Source organism: Balaenoptera ricei, chromosome 14 (genome assembly GCF_028023285.1).
Source record: "Balaenoptera ricei isolate mBalRic1 chromosome 14, mBalRic1.hap2, whole genome shotgun sequence".
NCBI lineage: Eukaryota > Metazoa > Chordata > Mammalia > Artiodactyla > Balaenopteridae > Balaenoptera > Balaenoptera ricei.
Genome location: NC_082652.1, coordinates 17,020,357 through 17,046,325, shown reverse-complemented (window position 1 = coordinate 17,046,325; position 25,969 = coordinate 17,020,357). Strand labels below are relative to the sequence as shown.

At 45.0% G+C, this 25,969-nt stretch overlaps 4 protein-coding genes across 5 annotated transcripts in view; 2 read left to right on the top strand and 2 right to left on the bottom strand.

The window, feature by feature from the left end:
- The window catches only part of DYNLL1 (dynein light chain LC8-type 1), a 39,239-nt gene extending 16,576 nt beyond the window's left edge, over positions 1-22,663 (bottom strand). The window contains exon 1 of one of the 2 annotated variants that reach the window (XM_059894377.1): positions 22,582-22,663. The gene's annotated coding sequence lies outside the window, so the exon portion shown is untranslated. Of the gene's footprint in view, positions 1-6,542; positions 6,644-22,581 lie in introns of those variants that run through there. The other variant, XM_059894379.1, reaches the window with a different exon arrangement.
- SRSF9 (serine and arginine rich splicing factor 9) lies at positions 6,713-13,216 on the top strand. The gene is made up of 4 exons (XM_059894376.1): positions 6,713-7,016; positions 9,398-9,558; positions 11,062-11,234; positions 12,722-13,216. Exons 1-4 carry the CDS (start codon positions 6,829-6,831, stop codon positions 12,863-12,865), a joined length of 666 nt encoding a protein of 221 aa, XP_059750359.1. The 5' UTR covers positions 6,713-6,828; the 3' UTR covers positions 12,866-13,216.
- GATC (glutamyl-tRNA amidotransferase subunit C) lies at positions 9,086-22,934 on the bottom strand. The gene is made up of 4 exons (XM_059894380.1): positions 22,850-22,934; positions 22,582-22,754; positions 15,967-16,070; positions 9,086-14,469 (listed from the first exon to the last, which is right to left on the bottom strand). Exons 1-4 carry the CDS (start codon positions 22,928-22,930, stop codon positions 14,417-14,419), a joined length of 411 nt encoding a protein of 136 aa, XP_059750363.1. The 5' UTR covers positions 22,931-22,934; the 3' UTR covers positions 9,086-14,416.
- Positions 22,757-25,729, top strand: TRIAP1 (TP53 regulated inhibitor of apoptosis 1). Its single transcript, XM_059894382.1, has 2 exons — positions 22,757-23,173; positions 24,125-25,729. Exons 1-2 carry the CDS (start codon positions 22,994-22,996, stop codon positions 24,206-24,208), a joined length of 264 nt encoding a protein of 87 aa, XP_059750365.1. The 5' UTR covers positions 22,757-22,993; the 3' UTR covers positions 24,209-25,729.
- Positions 25,730-25,969: the final 240 nt, after the last annotated feature.

Sequence of the window (25,969 nt, the reverse complement as noted above, 5' to 3'; positions counted from 1 at the left end):
GATTTACATGTATAATCTAACCCAGCCAGGCTCTGATTTACATTAGGGCTTCTCACCCTAAGTCACTGGCAGCTGTAGAGTGAGAAAGAAAGAACACTCCTCAGCCCCACCTAACTGTGCTGAGCTGGGTAGCTTCCCCAAAGCGACAGAAGTCGTCCCAGCTTTCTTTGCACATGCTTTTCCTTCTGCCTGGAATGCTTTTCTTCTCTCCTCATGTACCTGGTTAACACCAGCTGGTACGTCAAGTCTCAGCTCAGAAGCCACTCCCTCCAAGAAGTCTTCCCTGAACACCCCATTCAGCTCTGGGTTAAGAGCTGCAGGAGCACCCATTGCCATTGCCCCTTTGTCTGTGAACAGTGGGGGTCTTGATAACTCTTGTGTCCCTGGCGCCCAGCACAGAGCCAGGCTATTCTGCGGCTCAGTAAATACCCAGTGGAATGAATGAACAAATGTCAAGTGGGCAAGGAGTGGGGAAAACCACCAAAGTCCCAGATGCCACATACACAAGCCTGGGCTTTTAGAGCTGGGGTCAGAGTGTTCCACGAGGGAAAAAACCCTAGTCTCCTGCAGGCACTGTCAAGGAGTGTGCCATGACAAGAAAAACTGGCAGCCCACGAGAAGGAGGGAATAACAAAAGAAACTGGTCCGCAGCTGCCTAGCTCCAGGGAACGTTTGTCAATGTGACATTCACAGAAGCCCTGCACATGTGCTGGCTGAGGGGGAGAGCCAGCCTCAGCCAGACAGAAGGAAATTTAGCTACTGTGCACATGTTAGCACTGGGGGAGGTACAGCTTCGAAGGTTGGGGGTTTGTTTTTGTTTTTGTTTTGTTTTCCACTCTTATAAAATCTGCAGGTACTTCCCATATTTGTTTTTACCTTTAAGGAATGTGTTTACTTTTGAGGTGCTGTTACCAAATTATATCGATGCAGTTCATTAAAAATCTGCTTAGTACAAGATTGAGTGCAAAAGCGTTAGGATTCTATTAAATCAGTGCATCCTCTTGCTGCATCAAAAAACATTATCAGCACTGTTGTTAATCTTTTCACACCCCTTCCACCCTTTGCTTGTGCTTCTGGTTCACTGTACCATAAAATAAGTTTCCAAGGTATGTGACAGAGTGGAAAATGTTTAGGGAAAAGTTTTGGGTCAAGGGTAAGGAACTTAGGGCTTAGAAAATAAAACTTGGTGAAATTGAGAAGCCCATTTGTCATTTTGTACTTCAGCTCCCTTTTTCTGGAGCTAGAGCTACTCTTCTTTAAGTACTAGTTAAAAAATTAACAGGTGTTTATTAAACACTTACTATGTGCCAACACAACAGGGCTATAAAGGGATTGGTCCTAGTGGTTCTTAACTTTTCTGGGGGGGAGTTTGGGGGGTATAGGTTTACAAACCCTTGAAAATGATAAACTGCACTGTCCTGTATGGTAGCCACTAGCCACATTTGGCTATTAAAATCAAAATTAATTACAGTTAAATACAATTAAAAGTTCAGTTTCTCAGCTGTAGCAGCCACGTTTCAGGTGCTTAAGAGCTACATGTAGCCACATGGGGTTACCATATTGCACTCAGATAGAGAATGTTTCTATCATCATGCAAATTCTATTGGATAGCCCTGCGTGAATATTCTTCCAGAATCAAGACTATCTTGCTCACGTGCAATATTTTGCATCCAACTTTACAACTTTCACAACTTTCAACTTTTACAACTTTCGTGGGGGGGTTGGGAGGGGAGGCAGTGCTTCACTGACCCCTGCAGCCCACGGATCCGAGAAAAAGCAGCCCTGACATGACAAGCTATTTGAGGCCTCCATCTCACAATACAGCAAGTTGGCAAAAATGAAGCAATGAGGCTGCTACAGCTTCAGCATGCTTACTGCTTTAGATGTACCTCATATGAAACCAGGCCCTCGTGTTCCTACTTGTCTGGCCACATTCAAAGAAACATCAGTTCATTACCCCAAAATAATTGAAAATGTTACCGATTTTCTGCAGTCTCTTAAGAAAACACCAAATAGTCACAATGTACTGCAACTCTTCTTGAATTATCTTTCCCATCTTTCTTCTCTTCTCATCCACCTACACATGGCACTTGCTTCCCTAAAGCTCTCTGCACCCCCTTCCACACTCTCTCCAGATCTCCTAGTTCTGCTGCTGCTTGTCCCCTTCCTCTCCTGCACGGCTCAGTTCTTAATTATGTAGCTCTCCAGAATGTTTCATTTTACTCCATCGCACAAATAAAGTGGCAAAGAATGACAGAAAGCTCCTAGGGTACAGTGGCCAGAAACACATTCCACAGAGACCCAGCCCAAGCCCTCTCTGCCAGCCTGGACCAGTTTCTCTGAGATGACTCATTTTCCCACCGATGGTTTACTCCCCCATCACTTCCTCTTCTGCCCACTGCTCCCAAGGGCCAGTGTCTGGGAGAAGCTCATGACTGAGGCTGGCAGAGAAGAAAACATTTTGCTTGGATGCCAGAGGGGACTGATGTCATAGGGAAAGGGAGGAAACCAGATGGGCAGGTTCGTAGAATGTTTTATCCCCAGTGTTGCTTTATTATTTTTTTTTATTGGGCACTGCCCTACTCCCTAGTAGGGAGTAAATGGCTTGCTGTGGGAAATGCATTAACTCTTCACAGTCTGCCAAGGCCAAAGGCTTCTTTTCAATCTGAAGACAATCCCACTGGTGCCATTCTTATCATCATATTAGGAATGATGAACTTTATTGAGCTCCCATACAGCTTAAGTGAAAGTCCCACCCTGTGGGAAGGGCAGGCCTATCCCACGTATCAGAGGACTCCAATGCCCATCCACCATCACCTGGTCATGCACCTGGAATTCTGTTCTCGGAGAGAGCACATAGAGCCTAGAGCCATCACACTTCTTATCCTTCCTTCTTACCTCCTCCACACGTATCTGAACTCATCGTTGTTCATCCTCTTGCAGATCAGTTCCTTCTGCTTTATTCCCTGTCTCAGAACGATACCACTGCCTAGCCAGTACCCCAAGCCAGAAACCTGGGAATCGACCTGGACTCCTCCTCCTTCCTCAGCTCCCACGACCAATCTATCTCCAAGTCCTATGATTTTTGTCTTTGGAATATCTCATCTCCTTAGTATCTATCTCTATCACCTTATATCAGACCACTGGCATCTCTGGCTTGGATGACGGCAGTGGTCTCCCCATTGGTGTTTCCCTGCACCCAATCCCATGTTACTTCCCCATGTAACCTACTAGTCAATAGGCCACCCAGGGCTATCCCTGTTCTTACCTATACTCACCTTTGGGCTAATCTGAGCACACTGTCATATCTTCCTGGAACAATATGAATCCAACTCTAAAATCATTAATGGATAATGCAGATTTTTTAATGAAGTCACAGGAGGGGGCTTACACTGCGATTACACAGCAATACTTCCTACACTGACCCTTTAATTATCTCTCCTCTTTCCCCAAGTTTCCCTATAATGGCAGCTGCTGCCACTTCTCTCCCTGACTCTCTTTCCTTTCCCTACTATCCTGCAGTTACCCTCCATTCAAATTAGCTCTCAGTCTCCTCCCCTACTTGTTATCTCCCATCCCGTCAGCTGCCACTTCCTTCTGAGAAGGTCTCATCCCAACATAACTCCTTAAAACCCTTCAATGGCTACTCACTGCCCTCAGTAGAGTCCAAACTCCATAATATGGTCTACTAGGCCTTGCAGGCCCCGGCCTCAGCTCCTTTGCCCTCCATTTTCCTACTTGAACTCTTTGCCCCAGCCATACTGTAGGGAGGTGGGGGTTGCCCCTGGTCTGCCATAATCTCATGATCTGAGCAATTGCTCATGCTGTCCTTTTTGTCTAAAAAGTCTTCTCCTTCCCTACGGTTAACTCCTACTGGTCCCTCAGGGCTCAACCTAAATATCTCCTCCTGGAAGCCTCCCTTATAATCTCTAAAACTGCATTAGGTGGCCTCACAGCAGTTTACCCTTATCACAACTGTGCTCTAAATTGACTGTTTGAATAACAACTTGAATATACACCTTGAGGACAGAATGGTATTACTGCATGCAACCAGGGCCTAAATTATAGCATGTACTTGATGATGTTGAATAACCAGATGAGCAAAAGCTCAAAAGGGTGTCCCTGCTTAGCATCTGTGGCCTTGGTAGAGAATGGAGTCCATGGGCCTCTTTAGCATTAGGCCATAATTTGGGCTTCATTTGGGTTCTAACTTGCAAAGGTTAGTACCTGGGCTCACAGAAACAAAATCCACCTTTGGGGTTCCCTGGATGATGCCTCTTAGCGATTTAGCTGCCTTCCTCCTAATCCAGAAAGGCTGTACTTGTCACATCCCCAGATCTGGGCACATTTTCTAGGCTACATATGAACTTCTTTGGTGATCACAAGCTGCAAGACTTTGCACAAGACGAGTTGTATCATTACTATTTACACCTAGAGTTCTGTTAGGTCACTTAGCTGACTCCACCTCTCTCACCCTAGGAGACTACCCAACTGTCTCCACCAGCACATTCCAGGCAACAATCACGTAGGAGTGGTAGGACTCAGAGGGTGGTTTTAGTACACCTAAGCACCCCCCCAAATGAGGAGGCATCTGGACTTTAGGATGCCTTTAGGATACATAAGCTCCTACATACTCTGGCCAGGGCTCTTTCCTGCTTGCTTTCTGAAGGCCAGGAAAGAGCAACTAGAAGTTTTACATAATCCAGAATACAACAGATGGTTCTGATTGTTTTATTTTAGAAATAATTTACTTTTTTATTCCAATTATGAAAGTAGTACATGCTAATTACAGACAATTTCATAAACACAGAAAAGCACAAATAAAAATATAGAAATCAGGGAACTTCCCTGGTGGCGCAGTGTTTAGGAATCCGCCTGCCAATGCAGGGGACACAGGTTGGATCCCTGGTCTGGGAAGATCCCACATGCCGCGGAGCAACTAAGCCCGTGCACCACAACTACTGAGACTGCGCTCTAGAGCACCTGAGCCACAAATACTGAGCCTGTGTGCCACAACTAGTGAAGCTCGCGCTCCGAAACAAGAGAAGTCACCACGATGTGAAGCCAGCGCACCGCAATGAAGAGTAGCCCCCGCTCGCCACAACTAGAGAAAGCCGGCGAGCAGCAACGAAGACCCAACGCAGCCAATAAATAAATAAATAAATTTACAAATTAAATATTTGGTTTTATTCTCTTGCTATTGCTAGCACTAACAGAGTTTGTCTTTGTTTCATAACTCCCCCCAACATTTTATTATGAAAGTTTTCAAATATATAGAAAGGTTGAAAGAATGGTACAGTGAACACACTGAATACACCCACCATCTAGATTCTACTAGTTCTACTAGTTAACCCACCTTCTAGTTAACGTTCTACTGTATTTGCTTTCTCATGTATCTACCCATCCATCAATCCACAGAGGTTTTTTTTTTAAACAAATTTATTTATTTTATTTATTTATTTTTGGCTGCATTGGGTCTTCATTGCTGCGCGTGTGGGCTTTCTCTAGTTGCGGAGAGCGGGGGCTACTCTTCGTTGAGGTGCACGCGGGCTTCAGTAGATGTGCTCGCGGGCTCTAGAAAGCAGGCGCACGGGCTTAGTTGCTCCGCGGCATGTGGGATCTTCCCGGACCAGGGCTAGAATCCTAGTCCCCTGCATTGGCAGGCGGATTCTTAACCACTGCGCCACCAGGGAAGCCCCAGAGGTTTCATGTTTAACATGAAAAATCTTTTTAGATCAAGACTCTAGATGCAAGACCTCATTCTTGTAACGTCCCCAGGTTCAATGCTCTGCCCTGAATGTAAATGCATTCAATGGAATGTAAATGTGGAAACGTTCCAAGGTGGGAGTCTACCTGAGCTCCCGAGATTCTGAAGGACTCAGCGCATAGGCTGGAAGCATGGCTCTGGGTTCTAATCCTGACCCCATTATGATACCTCCGTTTTCTCACCTGTAATATTGGAATCTCTCCATACTGCGTGAGGATTAAAAGCACAGTTCGCGGGAAGCACTCTATAGTGACAGTCGCTACAGTTATGATCCTTTTTTTTTTTTTTTGGCCACGCCGCGCGGCTTGCAGGATCTTAGTTCCCCGACCAGGGATAGAACCCGTGCCCCTACAGTGGAAGCGCGCGCCAGGGAATTCCCAGTAATGATTCTTTTACTCCCTCCTTGTCTCCGATAAATTTCAAGTCCAGTTATGGAGCCCATCTCAGGTCTCTTACACCCATTTTAATCCACCTAACACCCTCGGTTCTAAGCAACTGTAAAACAGGGACAGGGTGGCCCAGAGGGCTACAGACCTGAGGCCGTCGAGGACTCCTTCAGTCCGCTGCGGGGTCAGCCTGAGCCCCTGGCCGACTCCCTGCGGCGCCCTGCACGCGGAGTGACGGCCCGCGGGGCCCACCCTGAGCGCTACACCCGTGTCACCTCAGCAAATGTTCACAAAAACCTGTGAGGTAGACAGCGCTACAGAGGGAGAAAACTGAGGCCCAAGGAGCCTGAGTCACTTGCCCAAGTCGACGCAGCTGGCGAGTGACTTGCCTTCGGGAACTGACTCCAAATCGCCTGACTCCAAGCTCTCTCCCGGTTGTCGCCCCCCGACCCACTTTGCACCTACAGGGGACGCATGCGCACGCGCAGTCGTCGCAGCCGCGTCCCCTTTAAGAGGATTCCTTTTGCCTCCTCCGACCCTTTCGCTTCCGTTCCCGTTCCCACAATGCTGTGCGGCTGAGCGCCTCCGAGCCCGCGGGGACGCTGCGGGGGGACCCCGGCTGAGGCGGCGGCGGGGACGTGGGCTGCGGCAGGCCCGCGGCGTCGGGCGGTGCGGATGTCGGGCTGGGCGGACGAGCGCGGCGGCGAGGGCGACGGACGCATCTACGTGGGGAACCTTCCGACCGACGTGCGCGAGAAGGACCTGGAGGACCTCTTCTACAAGTACGGCCGCATCCGCGACATCGAGCTCAAGAACCGGCACGGCCTCGTGCCCTTCGCCTTCGTGCGCTTCGAGGACCCGCGGTGAGGGCCCCGCGCCGCCCGCCAGCCCGCCGGCCGGCCCGACGCCCCGGGCCCCCGCCTTCCCTCCCCTCCCCGCTCCCTTCCAGGGCCTCCCCTCCCCCCTCGCCGCAGACCCCTCACGGCGCCCCCGGGTGGAGGCTGAGGCCTCATCTCGCCGCGGGGCTCCGGGCAGTCCTTTGCTCCGTCACTTCCTCTATTATTATTTTTTTTACTTAGAAACACAAAAGCCGGGTCTTGGGAGGGCCCAAGCCCGCCCAGACCGGCCTCAGGGATGGTACAGATGCCCGTTCTCTCCCTCGCGGCAGGACAGGCACCCTTCGGAGAAAGCGGCCCAGGGCTTGGGAAGCTTGGCCCCTGAGCCGGCCCGGAGAGGACTGGGTGAGGAGGGAAGGGTCGCCCTCCCTGCCCACTCCTCCCCCCAGCTGGGACTTGCCGTTGTGGGGCGCACAGTGCCGGGGTGTGGATGCCTTTGGAGGGCGTAAAGGGGCTCTTTGATGGAACGGATCTCCATCCACGCGCGCCCCGCCCCACACGGCCAGGGCCTCGTTCTGATAAAAGCGTCAGGGATCTGGGAAAACTTCTAAAACAGTCTGATGGGGGTCTCTGATTTCACTGTTCCTCCTCTAATAAGGGAGGCACCGCTAGATGCTAAGGGCTCCGAGGATGTGGAAGCTCTAGATCCCGAAACCGGCTCGAAGGGGGTCTTTGTGACTTTGCAAAGAGTGTCGGCCCTTGCCCCAGAAAAGGCCTGGGAACTTTCAACACTGCGCTTGTTGGTTCGCACTGTGTTGGTTACTACACTCGGGGTAAATCGGAACTCGCTCGCTGGTTTCCAGCATTGGCTGAGGGAGCGCTTTGCCTAGTCTGCGCCCTGCGGGCTTCACTCCGAGGACTGCCCGTGGGGTGTCCTCCCCATCTTGGGGGGTGATACGAGGCAAGGGGAGCGTCTGAGGATGAGGAGGCTGCACGCACCCTAAGCCTTTGATGGCTGAAGACTCTGACGGAGCTCATTCCTAGTGTCTTGCCATTTGCCTCAAAAAATGGAACTAGGCATTTTCACACACACCTAAACTGGAAAAGGTTGCACGTCTATTAATTAGTAACAGTTTCCGTGTGTTTCTTAAGTTGCTATGTGTCATGTACCATACTATGTATCATTTAGCATTTTCAACAGCCTATAAACTAGGTGCTACTAATCACATTTTCAGATGAGGTAACAGGATTTAGAGTTGATAAAAGGGAAGGGTACTAGGGAAGGTAGGATTTGAACCTCCTGTCCTGTCGAATACAAACGTACTGTATGATATGTCATCTTTTCCCTCATTCCTTTCATAATGAAAAGCTATCTTTTGCTATTGCTAGATGCCAAGTTTCAAGCAAAGCACTGCACACGTAGTATCTTATTTAATCCTTACAAAAACCCTGTGAGACAGGCATATTACTCACATTCACATGTAAAATCTTGATCACATACTTACACAGAGACAACTACTAGTAAGTAGCAGGAGGATGATTTGAACTGAGGACAGTTTTTATTCATAGTCTTAAACCCTGGCAGTTCTGCCTCTCTCCCACTGTATTATGAATATAGCTAAGGTTGAACTGGATGTGGTCCTCCTTGCTCTTAATCCTGGGACTGGAATCTTGATTAGTGTTTATGTGCCTGTGACAACTGAATGCTGCCTTCATTAGTATGTCTTCAGCTGTTTGTCCTCTCAACCTCTGAGGGCATTCTCTCTCCTATCAATATTGGAGAACCAGCTTGGTGTTCCTAACTCTCCTAGAGCCCTAGGAAAGACTTTTAAAGTATTACTTTATTGGATATTTACCTCTTTTGATGAAACTGTACCCAGAGTGGTTTTGACAACTTAGTCCTCCAAACCATGCTGAAAAGGTAACACTTGAAGGAACTCCATAGTCCTCACGAAACACTAATTTGCATTTGTCTTTTGAGCCTTACCTCTTTTTAAGTGGGTTTTTCTTTCTATAGACTTGAATGTACTAGGCCTTGAGGAAGAATATTAAAGGACTAGTGTGTGGTGTGCATTTTGAGAAACAGCTCACCAAGGTTAGAGAAACACTTTATTGGCAAAATCAACCATCTGTCAACAGTTTATTTTTTTCTGAATTAGTTCTGTTATCTGTTTGTCTATTCATTATCATTTCATACCTAGAGAACCCTGTGTGTGACAGCTGTAAAGTTTAATTCCAATATCATGAAAGGTCTTCAGACCAAAGCAGTAGTGCATCAAGTTCCGGGTTTTTGTTCTTTTGTTTTTTTTCTCACTTGAGGTTTTCCTTTTATTCTTGTTAGTCATGTTCCTCACTGGGAAGTCAGTCGGCCCTCCTGAGCAGCACTAACTCCAAACTTTTCTTTGCAGAGATGCTGAGGATGCAATTTATGGAAGGAACGGTTATGATTATGGCCAGTGCCGGCTTCGTGTGGAGTTCCCCAGGACTTACGGAGGTCGGGGTGGGTGGCCCCGTGGTGGGAGGAATGGGCCTCCTACAAGAAGATCTGATTTCCGAGTTCTTGTTTCAGGTATGTTCCTTTCAAACTAAATAAGATGATGCATGTAAAATACTTAGCACAGAGTCTGGCCTCCAAGAAATGTTAGCTGTTATTCTTCAGTGCGTGGGATGTGTGGGGTTTTCTTTTCAACAGCCCATGCACAGTGACAGTCTGAAGCCCTGCCAGTGAGGCAGGTACCTTGCCAGTGAAATTGCACTGATAGTGCAGCCTTGATAGAACATAAACTTTCTTCTTATAATGGAGTTTTCTAGTGTTGAAAGGGAAGATGATGGCAAAACCCCCTGAGCTGGAATTCTAAAGACATTTTCTTTTGGAATGTACCCTGGTGTCGGACTTGCTAGAAAGACATTGCAGAAGCCAGATTTGAACAAATTACCTAGCCTTGGATCCTAAAATAGGCCATATTTTGTGGTGGTTTTGGAATTATGTAAAAAAGAAACCAAAACTACAACTTGGGAGTCTTAGTGATTGTATTGCAAAGTATAGAACGAAATGTCTAGTGTTGACAAGTGATGAAATGCTAAGCTCAGAGGTTTATGCATCTTTTTGAAATATTAACACACTGGTAAAAACCTGGGGCCTTCTGCACATTGCAGGGGTGTTTTAGGGCCCTGGTGGAGTGAAGTGTATTGAGGAGCCTGGCACTGTCTTAGATGTGAATGTCACACAGTCACATCAGACTCCCATGGCGCTTAAGAGTGATCCTGTCAGTATCTGCCTATCTGTGTCCCTTTGTAATTTTTTAACCCCAGAACTCTATTCCCTCCTTCAGGATGTCATGCATATCTTTTTTTCTCTCCATGCTGCTCTGAAATCCTGCTTAGAAAACTATTAGGAAATGGCTGCAGTCCTGAGCTGTGAGCGGTAAACACAGCCTTTGAGAGCAGGAGCACATTTCCCTTTCATGACATCAGGTAGGGTTGTATGACTCCCGACTAGTTTTAGCGTCTGAGTCTTACCTTTTCCCCTACTGTATTGAAGAGTGTTGGTGATCTTTTAAGAGGTACTTTGTCTAGTTTGTCAGTCATTCACACCTACAGGAAAACAAAATTTCGATTTTCGTTGTGTTAGTTCAGCTACACTTTGGTTATTTTATTGGATGGTTTCAAAATTCCTATGTCCTGGGAACCCAGTCAGGCAAGAAATAATTGGTACCGATAAATTTCATAATGGAAAAAATTAGAACTCAAAGTCTTGGGAGTTTGTTATTAATTATGAAGGACAAAGAAAGAGAGGCTCTGAATTCTTAGAGGTACTAAACCTATAATGGGATGAACTTCTTGGTCTGTCGGAAAGGCTTGGTCTCTGGAAGATTATCCTAGGACCAGCTTCTTATGGTGGTTTACCACACATACTTTAGTGTTCTCTGGTTTTGTGTCCCATATTAAAGTTTGTGATTTGGGGACCCTCAGGATTTAAAAGTAGTGATTGATGGAGAAGGGACCCTAGGTCTTGATGGCTCTTAACATAGATGAAGGATGTGGCCTCTTCTCTCATGTTCTCTGTGCCTAGGACTTCCTCCATCAGGCAGCTGGCAGGACCTGAAAGATCATATGCGAGAAGCTGGGGATGTCTGTTACGCAGATGTGCAGAAAGATGGAATGGGGATGGTTGAATATCTCAGAAAAGAAGACATGGAATATGCCCTGCGTAAACTGGATGACACCAAATTCCGCTCTCATGAGGTGGGTCCCCACCTTCTGTTGAGGAGCTTGTACCTAGACCACTCCACCTGAAGCTGACCTAGCAGAAGTAGCAACAGGCCATGCGTTTGCCATTTGAGGACCTCACAATACCATAAAAGATCTATCTTACGTGGACAAAGCCAAGGAATTCATCATGCCTAAGCCCTGCAGGGTCATAACAGAGAGAAGTCTGCAGTCATAGTATTTTTAACCTGGAGAGAATACTGGTGCAGTCTGTCATAATGTGGTGAGCTATTCCATGATAACACTCTTTCACAACTGGCTTAATCCGCAGTGTCCCTCCATGAACCTAATTATTATGGCTCTCCCTCCTTTGGGTCTAGTCTGGGCTCTGCAAGCCAACCTCATCATCTCAGCCCTTCTAGGTACTGCTACTGGGGCTGAGTTGTCACTTCACTGTGCCTTTCCCAAAGTGATGCAGGAGCCTCTTTGAAACCTTAGCCCTTGGCATTTTCTTGTTGTTCATCACCTCACCCTGGGGACTTAGTTCTTGATGTACTTCCTTTCAAGTAGGTGGATGCTGCTTTGGATCTCAGTTTGATTCAAATGGTGACTATTCCTTTGATACCATTGAGACCAGATACCAGGCCACCAATTGGACATTTTTGCTGGTTATCCTGTCCTGACTTGCTATGGGGTTTAGGGATGTCTGGGGACATGAATTTCTGGGCCCATTTCTTTTTCTAAGGATTCATATAATTCCCTAACTTTATGGCTTGGAGGCTGCATGGGTTAACAGTGCTTTTGCTCAGACTGTCCTCTAAGACTTGAATTTGCAGCAGAAACAAAACAGCACCTGGTCGTCAGTTATACTACAAAGCAGAGTCTCAGTAAGGGTAATCAAATTACTGACTTCACTGAGGGAAAAAGCATCTGGCTTCTTTCATCTTAGGGTCTTTAGATCTGAGAATGCTGGCTGAGGGCAAAGGGCCTGGAGGTAGGCCTGCCTGGACATGACTCCTCTGCTGCTTATTAAAATCTTAGCCGACCTACTCCGAACCCTGGTTCCTCTATATGCAAAATAGTCACAATAATATTATGAAGATAACTAAGCATCTAGCCCAGGTCCTGACACCTGGGAGGTGCTAAATACAGGTTAGCTCCTTCATAGGTACCCACCCAAAGCGGCATATGTGAGGTGGCAGAGGACTAAACTATATATCTGACCTCTGAGATCTTTCCAGTTCTTAGATCCTGGGGGTTAGTGGCAGGAATTCAGATATGTTAACAGTAGTAGCTAGTAGCTGAGTTATTTACCACATAATCGAGTTGCCATTTATTTGTGTCACCTTGGGCAAGAATACCTACCTCCTGCACTATTGCGAGGGTTTAATGAGATAGCATTGTGCCAAGCAAACAGTAAATGCTCAATACTTAACTATTATTGTTAGGCAGCCATGTTAGGTGTTGGTGTGCTTTATTCTTCTGGGTCTTATTTTTTCCTTTACCTTTTGTTTGAATTTCAGGGGGAAACTTCCTACATACGCGTTTATCCAGAGAGAAGCACCAGCTATGGCTACTCACGGTCTCGGTCTGGGTCAAGGGGCCGTGACTCTCCATACCAAAGCAGGGGTTCCCCACACTACTTTTCTCCTTTCAGACCCTACTGAGACAGGTGATGGGAATTTTTTCTTTATTTTTTAGGTGAACTGAGCTGCTTTGTGCTCAGAATCTACATTCCAGATTGATGATTCAGTGTCTTAGGAAATTTTTTTAATTTTTTTTTTTTAAGGAAATAAAACTACATAATTTCTACCAGGGCCATATTAGCAGTGAAACATTTTTAACTGCGGAAATTATGGTTTTGGTTCAGAAACAAGTTGTATATTTTTCACCCCTGATGATGGGAAAAAAACCAGTGCTGTATCTTTGTGGGTTGCTCTTCTACGGAGATCAGCTGTTACTGTGACTTAAGTCGGCCCATTCTGTTTAGAAATATATTTTAAACATTTAATAATTGACATGTGTGATTGTCCTTAATTACGTTCATAGATTTCACCAAACAGGCACACTGAAATAGTAAAAAGTAAAAAAAAAAAAAAATCATTGAGTTGTAGTGCCAGCTTGTACCCAATTGGTAAGGAGCAGGAGTGGATTACTTTATTTGGGGATAAAGATGGTGGTCTGAGAACTTCAATCCCAAGGGCAGGTTCAGGGTTCTCTTATAATTCAAGGCCAACTGTGTAAATTAAGCTGCTTTAAAGAAAAGAGGGCGCATTGCAGATAGGGGAAGGGAATGGGAAGGCTAAAAGACTTTTAAAAGTGGGCACGAGCATAAAGATCATTGGGAAATTCTTAGCCAAAACCAACTTTGGCAGTTCGTTAGGGAAAAAAAAACCAAAAAAGTTTTGGTTCTATCACTTTCACTCCTAAATTTGTCTCATTTGTCCCTGGTACCTGAGCTTTAAAAAACAAAACAAACCCCAAAACAAAAAACCCCACTGTCTTGGATTCTGTTCAGTTCAGTAATCATGGGGCAGGGGGCCTACTTTGTCACAGGCCCAGGGCTATTTTTTTTTTTTTAGACCACTTTATTGAAATACAGTTGACCTGTAAAAAGCTGTACTTTTAATGTATACAACTCAGTGAGTTTGGGGTTAAGTATACACACATGAAATCACAACCATGAAGGCCATAAACATATCCATCACCTCCCAAAGCTGCCTCCTAACCTTAGCAGAAAGTCAGCCCTCTGCTTGGAACAAAGTGGGTACCCAAGAACAAATTTAAGTGTGTTCAGTAAAGATAAAAGGCTGCTCAAGTCAATGGAAGCAGCAACTGAAAAGGACAACTCAGGTTGTCACATAGTGATCAGATGCAATGTCTAACAGTTACATAAATAGAAAAATTCACTTAAATGCAGTTTGGTAGACAGTCTTTTGGGGAGGGGATAAAGTCTTCCATACAGAACAGCCTGTGAGTACACTTGATCCATTTCCTTGGAAACTGGCAATACCTTCTACTTCGGTTGGCATCAGGGACTATTTGCCTTATTTTGGCTAGATCTTTCCCAATTCTGTCTTCAAAAGAGTTAGTTACTAAAAGATACCTAACCATCACTTTTTTCAGGTGACTGAAGGAAGTGGGAACATTAGTGTTCGTAACAAAATAGTCATTGCACTTCCATGTTTTTAGAGGGCACCCCTTCCCAGAATAGCTACTCAGCGGTGTGAGAAGGGCTCTTTTTCATCCAGCTTTGGCCAAGAGATATTACCTGTTTGAAAACAATAACAAAAAGGAATGTTATAGTTGAGCCTGCTTTCCAACTGGCTCTACACTGAGCTAACTGGTTTGTCATGAAAAATAAGCAATGGAAATAAGTGTAGCTATTACACTGTTTTTCTAACTATGAGTATCTGAAAGAACCAGTTATAAGTGAAGCCTAATCAATGCACACTTTTCAGTAAGTAGCAGAGACAGGTTAATTAGACATTTATATGCATATGGGAGAGGAAGGAGAGACTGACTGTGAACTCAGTTTTTCCCAAGAAGCAAAGTCTGACACAAGGTTCTATTTGAGAAACAGCATATGTGATCAATGGATATGTCTGCTGAAACAGCAACAACTATCAGACACTGAGATTGAGAGATTATAAAATCTTATTTCTCTCCACAGTTAACTGAGGTGGTTTAGTTAATCAGAGGCATGAGCTCAAAATTTTTTTAGCTTTCCTTCCCATCCTTGCTTCAACCAGAGCTTTTCTTTAATTGGTTGGTCTTGATCAAAGAGGTATTCCCTGAGCCAGAGGACTGATGTTTGTCTCTGGAGGCTGCTGAGGATTGTTCTCCACTGAGGGGCATCTCCTGAACTTGAAGCTGGCACTTGGAAAGCCATCTACCTGGAGTGCTTAGGCTAGTCCCATTCCCCAATGTCCAGAGGGGTGCAGCAGCTCTGAGGGCTCACCTATCTGCAGTTCAGCTACCCAAGGTTCTGGGTTTTATTATTGGCCCAGAATTTTAAAATAGTTACAGTGAGGTTTAAAGATGCAAATCTCTACACTAGGGGTTGCAAATTGATCACAGGATGCACCTGGCTTGCAGCAGGTATGTTTTATTTTCATGGTATTTTATTTTTTTAAATCTTGAATTAACACTTAAAATTTGGGAAATAGCACACAAAATGCTAGATGTCCAGGTTCTCTGGGAAAATCGGCTCCCATTCCTGCCTGGCACTGAATGAGAAGCAGCGCATGCCAGCTGCCCCTTTAGGCATAGCTTGAGCTCCAGATGTGCCACTCTACACATCTCTCCCTGCCTCAGTCCTGTTTTTGTTTTGCTCATTCCTGTTAACACCTGGCCCCTAGAGGTGAATGTGACCCCTGGAATCTACTGCCACCTTAGTGTCACCACCTGTATATACTTTGTTTTTTGTTGTTAATACATGTGTTTTTTTTATTTCCAGTTTTATTGAGATAATTGACATACATTGTATAAGTTTAAGGTGTGTAACAATGATTTGATACATGTATATATTGCAAAATGATCACCATAATAAGATTAGTTAACATCCTAGAGTCACCACGCTGTACATTATATCCCCAGGACTTATTTAACTTATAACTGGAAGTTTTTACCTTTTGACTTCCTTCACCCTTTTGCCACTTTATACTTGTCAGTGTGCTTTCACATAGCAAATCTGGGCCTCACAGTTCCTACTGCATTCTTAGTTTACTGTGGGACAGTCTGTTAAGCCATTTTGGGCAACACATACCTGGGGGAGCCACAAAATACTCCTCCACAACTCGATGGGAGTTTTGTAGTAGTTCTTCAGCACAGTTGCCTTCTACCACATTGTCGGATCTCAAGTACAGACATCTACAAAACCAGAAGTTTAAGGTTACCTTCTCAGAACATGGCTTCTAGAGCATGGGTGGAGAGGGTCAAGTATGGGAGAACAAGGGAGCAGCATATTCTTGAGTTACAGTCACTGCTCAAAGATGGAGGAGCTGTGGTCAACAGTAGACCAAATAACAGCCTACCATTTATAGATTCTCCCAAGAACCCTGTGAGGTAAGTGGTAGTTATTCCTCAGGATTGATATGTTTAATATTTTTGATGATTACTATGGGTAAGTTGCTTTTGGCGGAGATAGGTAAGAAGGCAATTACAGTATAATATATTAAATCTAACAGAGGTAAGCAATGCTTGCCAAGGGACTAGGTAGGGGGACCTAACCCAGCCTGGGTGAGGGACAGGTCCTCAGAACAGGTGATGTCACTCCTTAACCATGGTCAAGGAACAGCTGGGTTGGGACTTCCCTGGTGGTCCAGCGGTTAAGGCTCCACGTTCCCGATGCAGGGGGCCCAGGTTCAATCCCTGGTCAGGGAACTAGCTCCCACATGCCGCAACTAAGAGCCTCCATGCTGGGCTTCCCTGGTGGCACAGTGGTTAAGAATCCGCCTGCCAATGCAGGGGACACGGGTTCGAGCCCTCGGGAAGATCCCACGTGCCGCATAGCAACTAAGCTGTGTGCCACAATACTGAGCCTGCGCTCCTCAACAAGAGAAGCCACCGCAATGAGAAGCCCATGCACCGCAACGAAGAGTAGCTCCTCACTGCAACTAGAGAAAGCCCAGGCACAGCAACAAAGACCAACGCAGCCAAAAATAAATAAGTTAATTAAAAAAAAAAAAGCCCGTATGCCACAACTAAAGATCCTGCACACAGCAATGAAGATCCCATGTGAGACCCAGCACAGCCAAATAAATATTTTAAAAATATGTATACACTTAAAAAAAAAAGAGAAACAGCTGGATTGGGGGGATGATGGGAAATGAGCAAGGTGCAGAAACTTGCTCAAGAGTGGTTATAAATAACTTAAGCTGCTAAGTGACAGGACTGGGATCCGAGCCCGGTTCTGGTACCCCTAAGATGAGTGCTTTTTTCATCACAACCACCTTTGTGGATGTAAAAGTACCTGCCCTTGCCAGATGTACCACGAACATAGCTCAAGAATCTCACACTGTTTTCGGGGCTTAGTGGTTTCATTAAACTATCCAGATGGCAAACTAGTGAAACCAAACAGGAGTTGAACACATCTGTGGGGCTTCCCTACTGTTTTAAGGTTTAAAAGTGCATGACAAGAGGTTTGAGTTGGCTTCCAGATACCTGGGCTGAAAAATAAGCAGTCTGCTCAATCACTAAGAGGGTAGCAGCCAAGCTCTTTCTGCTCTGAGCCAGACACAGACCGCGGGCTAAACCTAATGGGACAACGGGGCAAGGGTGTGACGTGAACATCTGGGTAGAGGCTGCATAGAAGGCCAAGTTGTAATGATAAGATTCTTTTAGGAAAGGATTGGTTCTTCTATTTCTTTGGGGCACCCAGCCCTGGGCAAGACACGATAAACACTTATTCATGGTACGAAGAGTGGAAAGCTGGACTCTATTCCAGGACTGGCACCGTCTTAACTGTGTCACCTTGAACAAGTTTGATCTTTCTAAGACCTTAAGCTTCTTGCCAAAAAAAGGGAAGGTTGCACTAGATTTTTTTTTTTTTTTTTTACCATACAAGGATTATGCACTCATACTCATTCAAGGAAACTTGGAGAACAAAAATAAAAGTAATCTGCAAAGGTGACCATTGGACTTTCTGGGGTTTATATTTCTGTTCGGCAATATAACAAAATGGCTAAGAGACTGGGCTTCTGAATCACTGCAGAATTCAAACTGAGAGCTGCACGTGGCCTGTATGCAAGTTACTTATCCTTTCCATGTATCAGTTTCCTTGTTTGTAAAATGCCTCAGAGAATTGCTGGGACAATTAAATGAAATGATGTTTAAAAAGAAGGTTTGGTAATGCTGGGCTTGCATTCTTAGGGCCACAGGAGGTGGGCGCTGAATAGCACCTGCTCTTTTTTCGAAAAGAGTTTGTACACCCCAGGTACCCCTCAGTCCCCACTACTCATTCAGAGAATATCTAGGCACTTAACCTGCTATAATCACTCACAACCCTCCCAGTCCACAGGGACTGGAGGCTGCTAATTGTTCCTGGGCACTTGGAGATTTTGACAAAAAAGACTATACAACTGCCAAGAGGTGGTTAAAAGCTACTGCTTCCCAACAGTAGGTAGCAATTGATTTGTTCACTCATTTGGTAACTGGGTTTCCTATTAAGTGACATTTCCAGAAAGACAAAATTCACCTCTTTAAATATCACAATTTCCACCTAATTACTATTTAAGATGGAGTTGTTTGTAGAATAAATCCACACCTCCCTATTTTCTTAAACACAGGCTACTGAACACAGGGTCTCTGTGAGGGTGGCACACCAAGCAGACCCCTCACTTGGCAAGTCGCTTAACTTTTCTTGACCTTGGAATCATGCATAAAACACCAAACAGGACCAGATGAGCTCTTTAAGTGCCTATCAATTATGACTGACTGAATGTCTACCTCACCTCATCTTTCTCAGTCAGGGTTCTATTATAAGAGCGTTTAGTCCAGATACGTAGGACAACTTCTATGCATCTGGGCTAGTTGTTAGTTATGTACCATCCTTGGGAGACTTGAAAAAAGAGTCCATTGATCTTTCTGTGTCCTCAATCAGATGAAAGACCCTGGCTGAGAAAACTTTTGACTGTGAATTAGAAATCCCTGCCCTCTAAAGCTCACAGACAAGGCACTTAAACCAGTAACTGTGGGAAATGCATTTAATTTCATGGACAGCACTATGGCAGCATGGCAGAAGAAGTGCCCCTGGTGGCCCCTGGGCTGACCAATGGAACAGCTCTGCTGTTGTTTTAAGTTTCTTTCTGCCTCTTCCCTGCTATCAGGCTGCCAGGAGTTGTTTCTCTGGGCACCACTCTACTTCCATCTACAAGCCTTTTAATTTATTTCTAGTTTCAGGCGGACTGAAATGAGAGCTAATCGATTTGGCAAATAAGGCTCTGAGGGACATCCTAAGCATTGAAGTTATTTGGCTGCAATCAGAGATGTCACCTGAGTCAGTCTCTGGATCTGAGATGAAAAAGGATAAAGTTTCTAGGGGCTGACTTTATTACTGATTGATTGATTGATTTTTTTGGCTGCGCCATGAGGCTGGTGGGATCTTAGTTCCCCGACCAGGGATTGAACCCGGGCCCCGGCAGTGAAAGCACCGAGTCCTAGCCACTGGACTGCCAGGGAATTCCTGGGGTTGACTTTAGAGGGCATATCTAGAGCAGTATTTGAGAGAAGCTCTGAGTTCCAAGTCCTGGATTCTCCTCTTAATACCTGTGAAACTTTGGCACAGGTTACATAACCTTTCTGAGCCTTGGTTTCTTCATCTATGAAAGAGATACTAGTATTTGCCTTTCGGGATTATATGTGATTACTGAGATATAACGCATATAAAATCTTAGTGCCTGGTACATAAGCATGCTAATGCTTTTTAGCTCAAAACAAATGATAGGTTATTAATGGGCCAAGAGATTTCTGTTAGCCAGTCAGGACCTTTACAGCTAGTGCGGCTATCACCTAAAACCATTTAACACTTGTCTTCACTTAACTGGGTTCCATTTCAAATGTCAGTGAAGGCAGTACACTCAAAACATGAAAATCCTACAAATGTCACATCTAAAATGGAATCATTACCCCAAACTGGTTTCCTAATTTATGGCAAGACTGCAAATCACTGAATACTAAGTCACTCTTCCAGTTACCAGAACCAAATCCCTCTTCATCTTTTCCACAAACTCTTCCCTGAGTAATAGGTGCATTTCTTTATAGTTACCCTCTAGATGCCTTGGGAAATTCTGACTGCTCTTTGCGCTTCTATTCCCACCTTTCCGATAGATAATAAAGAACATTCAACAAACATTTACTGAGTGTCTGCTCAGTGCTAGATGAAGATGAGCAATAACAGACATGCTCCCTGTGAGGTGGACGAGCAGTAGGAGAGGGGCAGAGAATCAAATATCAATTAAATAGATGTATAAATACATGTAAAATTACAGCTCTTTTGAATACCATGAGAGCCACAGGTCCTGAAAGAGAACCTGACTCAATACAGAAGAATGAAAACTTCCTTGAGGAAGTGGCAGTTGAAATCTGAAGAAAGGAAATTAAGTAGGCAAAAAAAAAAAAGGAATGTGGGGACTTCCCTGGCAGTCCAGTGGTTAAGACCCCGCGCTTCCACTGCAGGGAACACGGGTTTGATCCCTAGTCAGGAAACTAAGATCCTGCATGCTGTACAGTGAGGCCAAAAAAAAAAAAAAAAAAAGGAATGCATGGGCTGAGATGGGGGTAAAGGCAAGAGCCCAGAATTCTAACAAGGGGAAAGAATGGAGAGCTCTGGGAAAGCGATGTCTTGAAGAAGTGGGCAGAAGCTTGGTTAAATGATGCCCCACAGGCTATGGTGAAGCTTTCCTTTTTATCCTAAAGAGCACTAGGAAGCCACCTGAAGGACTTGGGTAGGAGAATGACATCAGATTTCTGTTCTGAAACACTGTAACTTTGGGCAAATTGGTTAACCTCCCTAGACCTAAGCATCAAGATTACAAAATAGAGGATTTGAAGGAATCAAAGACTGGAGTGAGACCATGAGGCTAGCAAGCACTTTACATGAAGGTTATGGTTACAGATAAGTGTGGCTCTCCCTACCGGCATTGACTAATGGCAGCTTTCTTTCTCCCACCTGTACCAGGAGTTTATTTTTTAAAATTCCATCAGGAAAAGGCTAGGACAGAGTTGTAGACTGCCCATATCTTTATAGGCTACATACCCATCCTTTCTAAGAAGCTGCAGTCCCAAACAGCAAACAAGTCTGCTTTTCAAAAAAGATCATTTTCTTTTAAAATGTATTAAGATTTGGCAACAATTGGTAGAGGTGGGTAGATAGAGGCTGCACCTTTTTAGTATTCATAAGCTGCTTTGTCAAAGACCCACCCCTCCCTGTTGCATTACACTACTTCACTACTTGGGTTATTACTCTGCCCCCTTAGGCATTTGTGTTTTGGGCCCTAGGTATAAAATGAAAAGTTAAAACTTCCCTCTGGGCTTCCCTGGTGGTGCAGTGGTTAAGAATCCGCCTGCCAATGCAGGGGACACGGGTTTGAGCCCTGGCCCGGGAAGATCCCACATGCCACGGAGCAACTAAGCCCGTGTGCCACAACTACTGAGCCCGCGTGCCACAACTACTGAAGCCCACGCGCCTAGAGCCCATGCTCCGCAACAAGAGAAGCCACGACAATAAGCCACGCACCGCAACGAAGAGTAGCCTCTGCTCGCCACAACTAGAGAAAGCCTGCACGCAGCAACGAAGACCCAACACAGCCAAAAAAACAAAAAACAAAAAAAACTTCCCTCTGCATTCCCATCTTCTTTAACACTAACCATCGTTAATAGTTTCTTGCATGCCCTTTCAGGGAACAAAACAAAACTTAATGCATACACCAGAGTATATAAAATAGATTACACATAAAGTATCGATAATACCATATACGATGTCCTGAACTTTGCCTTTTTTATTAAGTATATCTTGGAGACCTTTCCATATCAGCATATATAGTTATTTCATTATTTTTAACTGCCAAATACGCCAGTGTACTATGATGATGTATTTAGCCATGAAGGACACTTAGATTGTTTCTGGGGTTTTTTTGTTTCTTTTCTGTTGTTTTGTATTATAAACAGATTTGCATACCCTGGGCGCTTGTGAACACATCTTGATGCACTTTCACAGATATTTCCATAGGGAACCACTAGGTCAGAAACTATGTGCATTTAAAATTTTTGAGACAGGAATTCAGCAGCAAGGAAATCAGACATGAGCTCACATTCTATTAACAAGAAACATTACAAATCAACAAAAATAAGATAATCAAGAAAAATATTAGAAGAAAACCCTGGGACTTCCCTGGTGGTCCAGTGGTTAAGACTCCGCGCTTCCACTGAAGGGATCGCGGGTTCGATCCCTGGTCCGGGAACTACGATCCCGCATGCCGCACGGCCAAAAAAAGAAGAAGAAAACCAGACAGGATAAGGAGTTAATGCAAAGATCCTAGAGGAGCAACGAATCTGGCGTGTTGGAGAAACGGTAAAGAAGCCAATGTGGTTGGAGTGATAAAAGCAGTACTTCGGTGCGGTAGGGAGGGACTCTAGGAAGTTGGGCCTCGAAAGCGAAGCTTAGCAGTTCGGATTTTGTTCCTAGTTACACGGGGAGCCCTCGAGGATTTTACAAGGGAGGGACAGGATCCATAATGAACAAGGGAAAGAGTGAAAGCACCCGCGGGGTGACCGTGGGCAAGTTCTCGCATCTCGCTTCTGTGAAATGAGACACTAATCTTCATCTTAACTGGGAGCGAAGGCGCCGCAGGCAAGGCTTCGAGGGCCGTAGTCGCAAGCTTACCTGTCCTCCAGAACTGACTCCATGGGCTCCACCCCGTCCGTGTCCACGGCGCGGAGCCGGTCGGCGAAGGCGATGGCTTTCTCCAGCCGTGCCACGGCCTCTTGGCTGCCGAAGTCCACAAGCGCTAGCCGTTCCAGGTGCTCGATCAACTCGGCCGTGACCCGGCGGCTTCCCTGGGGGAGGATGAGGCGGAGGGCTTGGGTCACGGGTGGGGCCTGCTCCGCCTCCCGCCCCGCTTCGGCACCCGCCTAGACGCCCCGGCCTCTACCTGAGGAGCGGCCTTGGAGGGGAAGCCCCGGCGCCCGCCCGCCGACGCTCGAAGGCCCAGCCACACGGCCCGCGCCCACATTTCTCTCCTTCTCGGCTTCCGTAGTGCGTCCTCTCGTAAAGCCTAGCGACGCGCTTAAAAGTGATGACATCCGAGAGCGCCGCCACCGCCGACGCCATGAACAGCGTAGGAGAGGCTTGCACCGACATGAAGCGTGAGTACGACCAGTGCTTCAATCGCTGGTTTGCCGAGAAATTCCTCAAGGGGGACTGCTCCGGTGACCCGTGCACCGACCTCTTTAAGCGCTACCAGCAGTGTGTTCAGGTGAGCTGAGGCCCGGATCCTCTCGCCTCTACCCCAGGCACCGGCTTCTCTCTACGGTGTCCCTGGCCTCACGCATCGCATCTTGAGGGCGTTGGGACTAGCAGGGTGAAGAAAAGCCTCGATGAGACCAGTGACAGTAGTTCTCTCCCCTACCATCACCAAGGCTGCCTGGTATCTCTCCGAACGACAAAGTTAAATATTTTTGCAGCACTTTACTTTTTACGGAGCCCAGTAACATTCTTTGGTTCATTTGGTGCTCAACCTGAACTTGCAAAGTGGGCATAGTTATTCGTATTTTATGCATGAACACTCACGCCCAGAAATAGGAAGTGATTAGTCGAAGTTCACTAGAATCAAGTTTCCTTGGATTTTGCGGTGGTGCACTTTTCCAATATTGCTGAGGGACAAGGAGGGGTGTTAACCTCTCTGGCCTGTTAGACATTATGGAGGATCTCCTTTTGTTATATTCCCTTCATTGGCCTATTTTATTCTCTCTTGACTAGCTAGAACATCTTCATTCCAGCCCAGTGAATGTGAAACTGATCTGAATCGTAAGAACAGCCCTGGGCAAGGCACTCCCAATTAGTTAACTTAAAAAACATCCTCAGTAATTCCAGGTGGAGCTGCTGTGTTTACCCAATATACAGATAGGAAAGTTAGGCTTGATCAAAGTTACATAGCCGGTAAGTCCTGGGACTGATTTGAACTTGTGTCTGTCACAATAGAGTGGTGATACTGTTTAAATTCCACTTTTGAACTTTGACGTTAACTCTTTCCAATCTCTCTGGTTTTACACTTAATTTCTTTGTAATCTTATGTTTAAAAGCATGGGGTTTGAATCATGTTTGGTAGTCCTTATGGTCCAGTCGGATTTACTTTTGTACCATCATATTTATAAAGTTTGGTCCTCAGGCTCCATGTAGACCTTTATCATGTGTTTTCTTCCATCAGAAAGCAATAAAGGAGAAGGAGATTCCTATTGAAGGACTGGAGTTCATGGGCCATGGCAAAGAAAAGCCTGAAAGCTCTTCTTGACCTTGACACTCACCTTGAAAATGGACTCCTCAAATCAGGAAATTGAGGACTCTGGATCATATCAGTTAAAGCTGTGAAGATAGCATCGATTTGATGAATTTAGGAGAGAGGAGTTTCCTGTCCTCCTTCTTGATATTTTTCTCTCATTTGTAAATGATGAAAAAAATCACTCTGCTTTGAAATTTCTGGCTTTGGCATCAGCAGGAACTCAATGTGCTAAATAATGGGATTATGGTTGCAATACTTGGTCTGGGATCGGTTTTAAATATACCTTGTATGTAAATGCTGATAAGCTTGTCAGGATGACCAAGGCTGCCAGAGTTATGCTTCGAAGGACATTACTTGTACACTGTACTGGGGTTATTGTTCATGGAAGCAACTGGTTAGGATCTCTCTTTTCTCTCAGGGAGATAATGCTTTGGAAAGGGTTCCCAGCACAACAGTTTGGATCAATGCTTGGGAGCACAGTTTTATTTTTATATAGTAACTTAACTGTTAAGATTGCTGGTGGACTGGGTTAGCCAAGAGGAAGACAGCTTTTAACAGTTCCCTACCTTAAGAAGAGGTGTCAGATCTCATATTAAGATGTGAAAGCTTCAAGAACACTGTGAACACCATCTCAGAGCTCATGGTGTAGTTCAGCAATTAAGATCCTTGGAGTGGCTATGCAGGAGGATCCTAAATTGCAAAGATTTGCTGTTGCCAGCTTTCAACTTAAGTAAATGAATTTAAGTCAACCTGTGTATCATAAAAGTGCCAAAATGCTGCATCTGGTTAAATGGGGGGAGAAAAGAGTTCGCTTTGCCTCCTTTACCCACCCTGCCCTGTAATGCCTGTAATCATGAAGATGGAACAAATTGTAACATTTAGTTTCTATCATTATTTGCCCCTGAAACTCAGTGCACTTTATGGAACTACCACCCTGTAACCCCACACATCCCATATATACACTGGGGGGAGTTTTATAATTTAAAAATGAAGATTTATCTAAGCTAGGTAGTATCGTATAGCAAATGGAAACCACTGATTTCTAAAATTTCCACAGTAAGCTACACAAATATCTTAAAATGTTTATATAATGGCACCCCAAAAAATGTCAGGATCAGGTGAGCACTTACACACTTTAGAATGTCATGTAGTCTCCACAGTTGCGTATCTTGAGTAATGTGGTTCAATTTTTTTTGTGCCTATATAGTATGAAACTTGATTTACAGAAGTCTAGATCCTATTATCTCTTCTCCACTTTATTAGTTATTTTATAAATACCTTCATATTTAATGTGACCAGTTCTTAATGTCATTGCAATACATTCTGCATTTATATTTTGACAGGTTAAGGTCCATTATACAAAAGATATTTGGAACCCAGTTGAGGGAGTCCAGGCAGCAAGCTGGAGTTAAGTATAACTGTCCTGAAGTAAGCCTGGCCACAAGCCAGTCAAAACCTTATAGGCTCTTGAATCTTACCACAAAACTGTCTGGTTGAGCCTTGAGAATAAAACAAATGTTATTATAATTGCTACTAAGGGAATAATTTTTTTCTGATTGTTCCTCATGCTATTTTGACTTTATCCTGCCCTTATAAAATGGCTCCCACTATCTCTACTTAAAAGGTTTTAAATTTTGAAGAGGAAATCTTAATTGCTCTTTAATGGTGGTCTCTCCTAATTCCCATGGCTACAGGAAGGTTTTAATTCCAGAAACAAATAAAGCCAGTTCTATATGCAGAAATGTGTCACACTGCCTTTATTTCTCCAAAAGT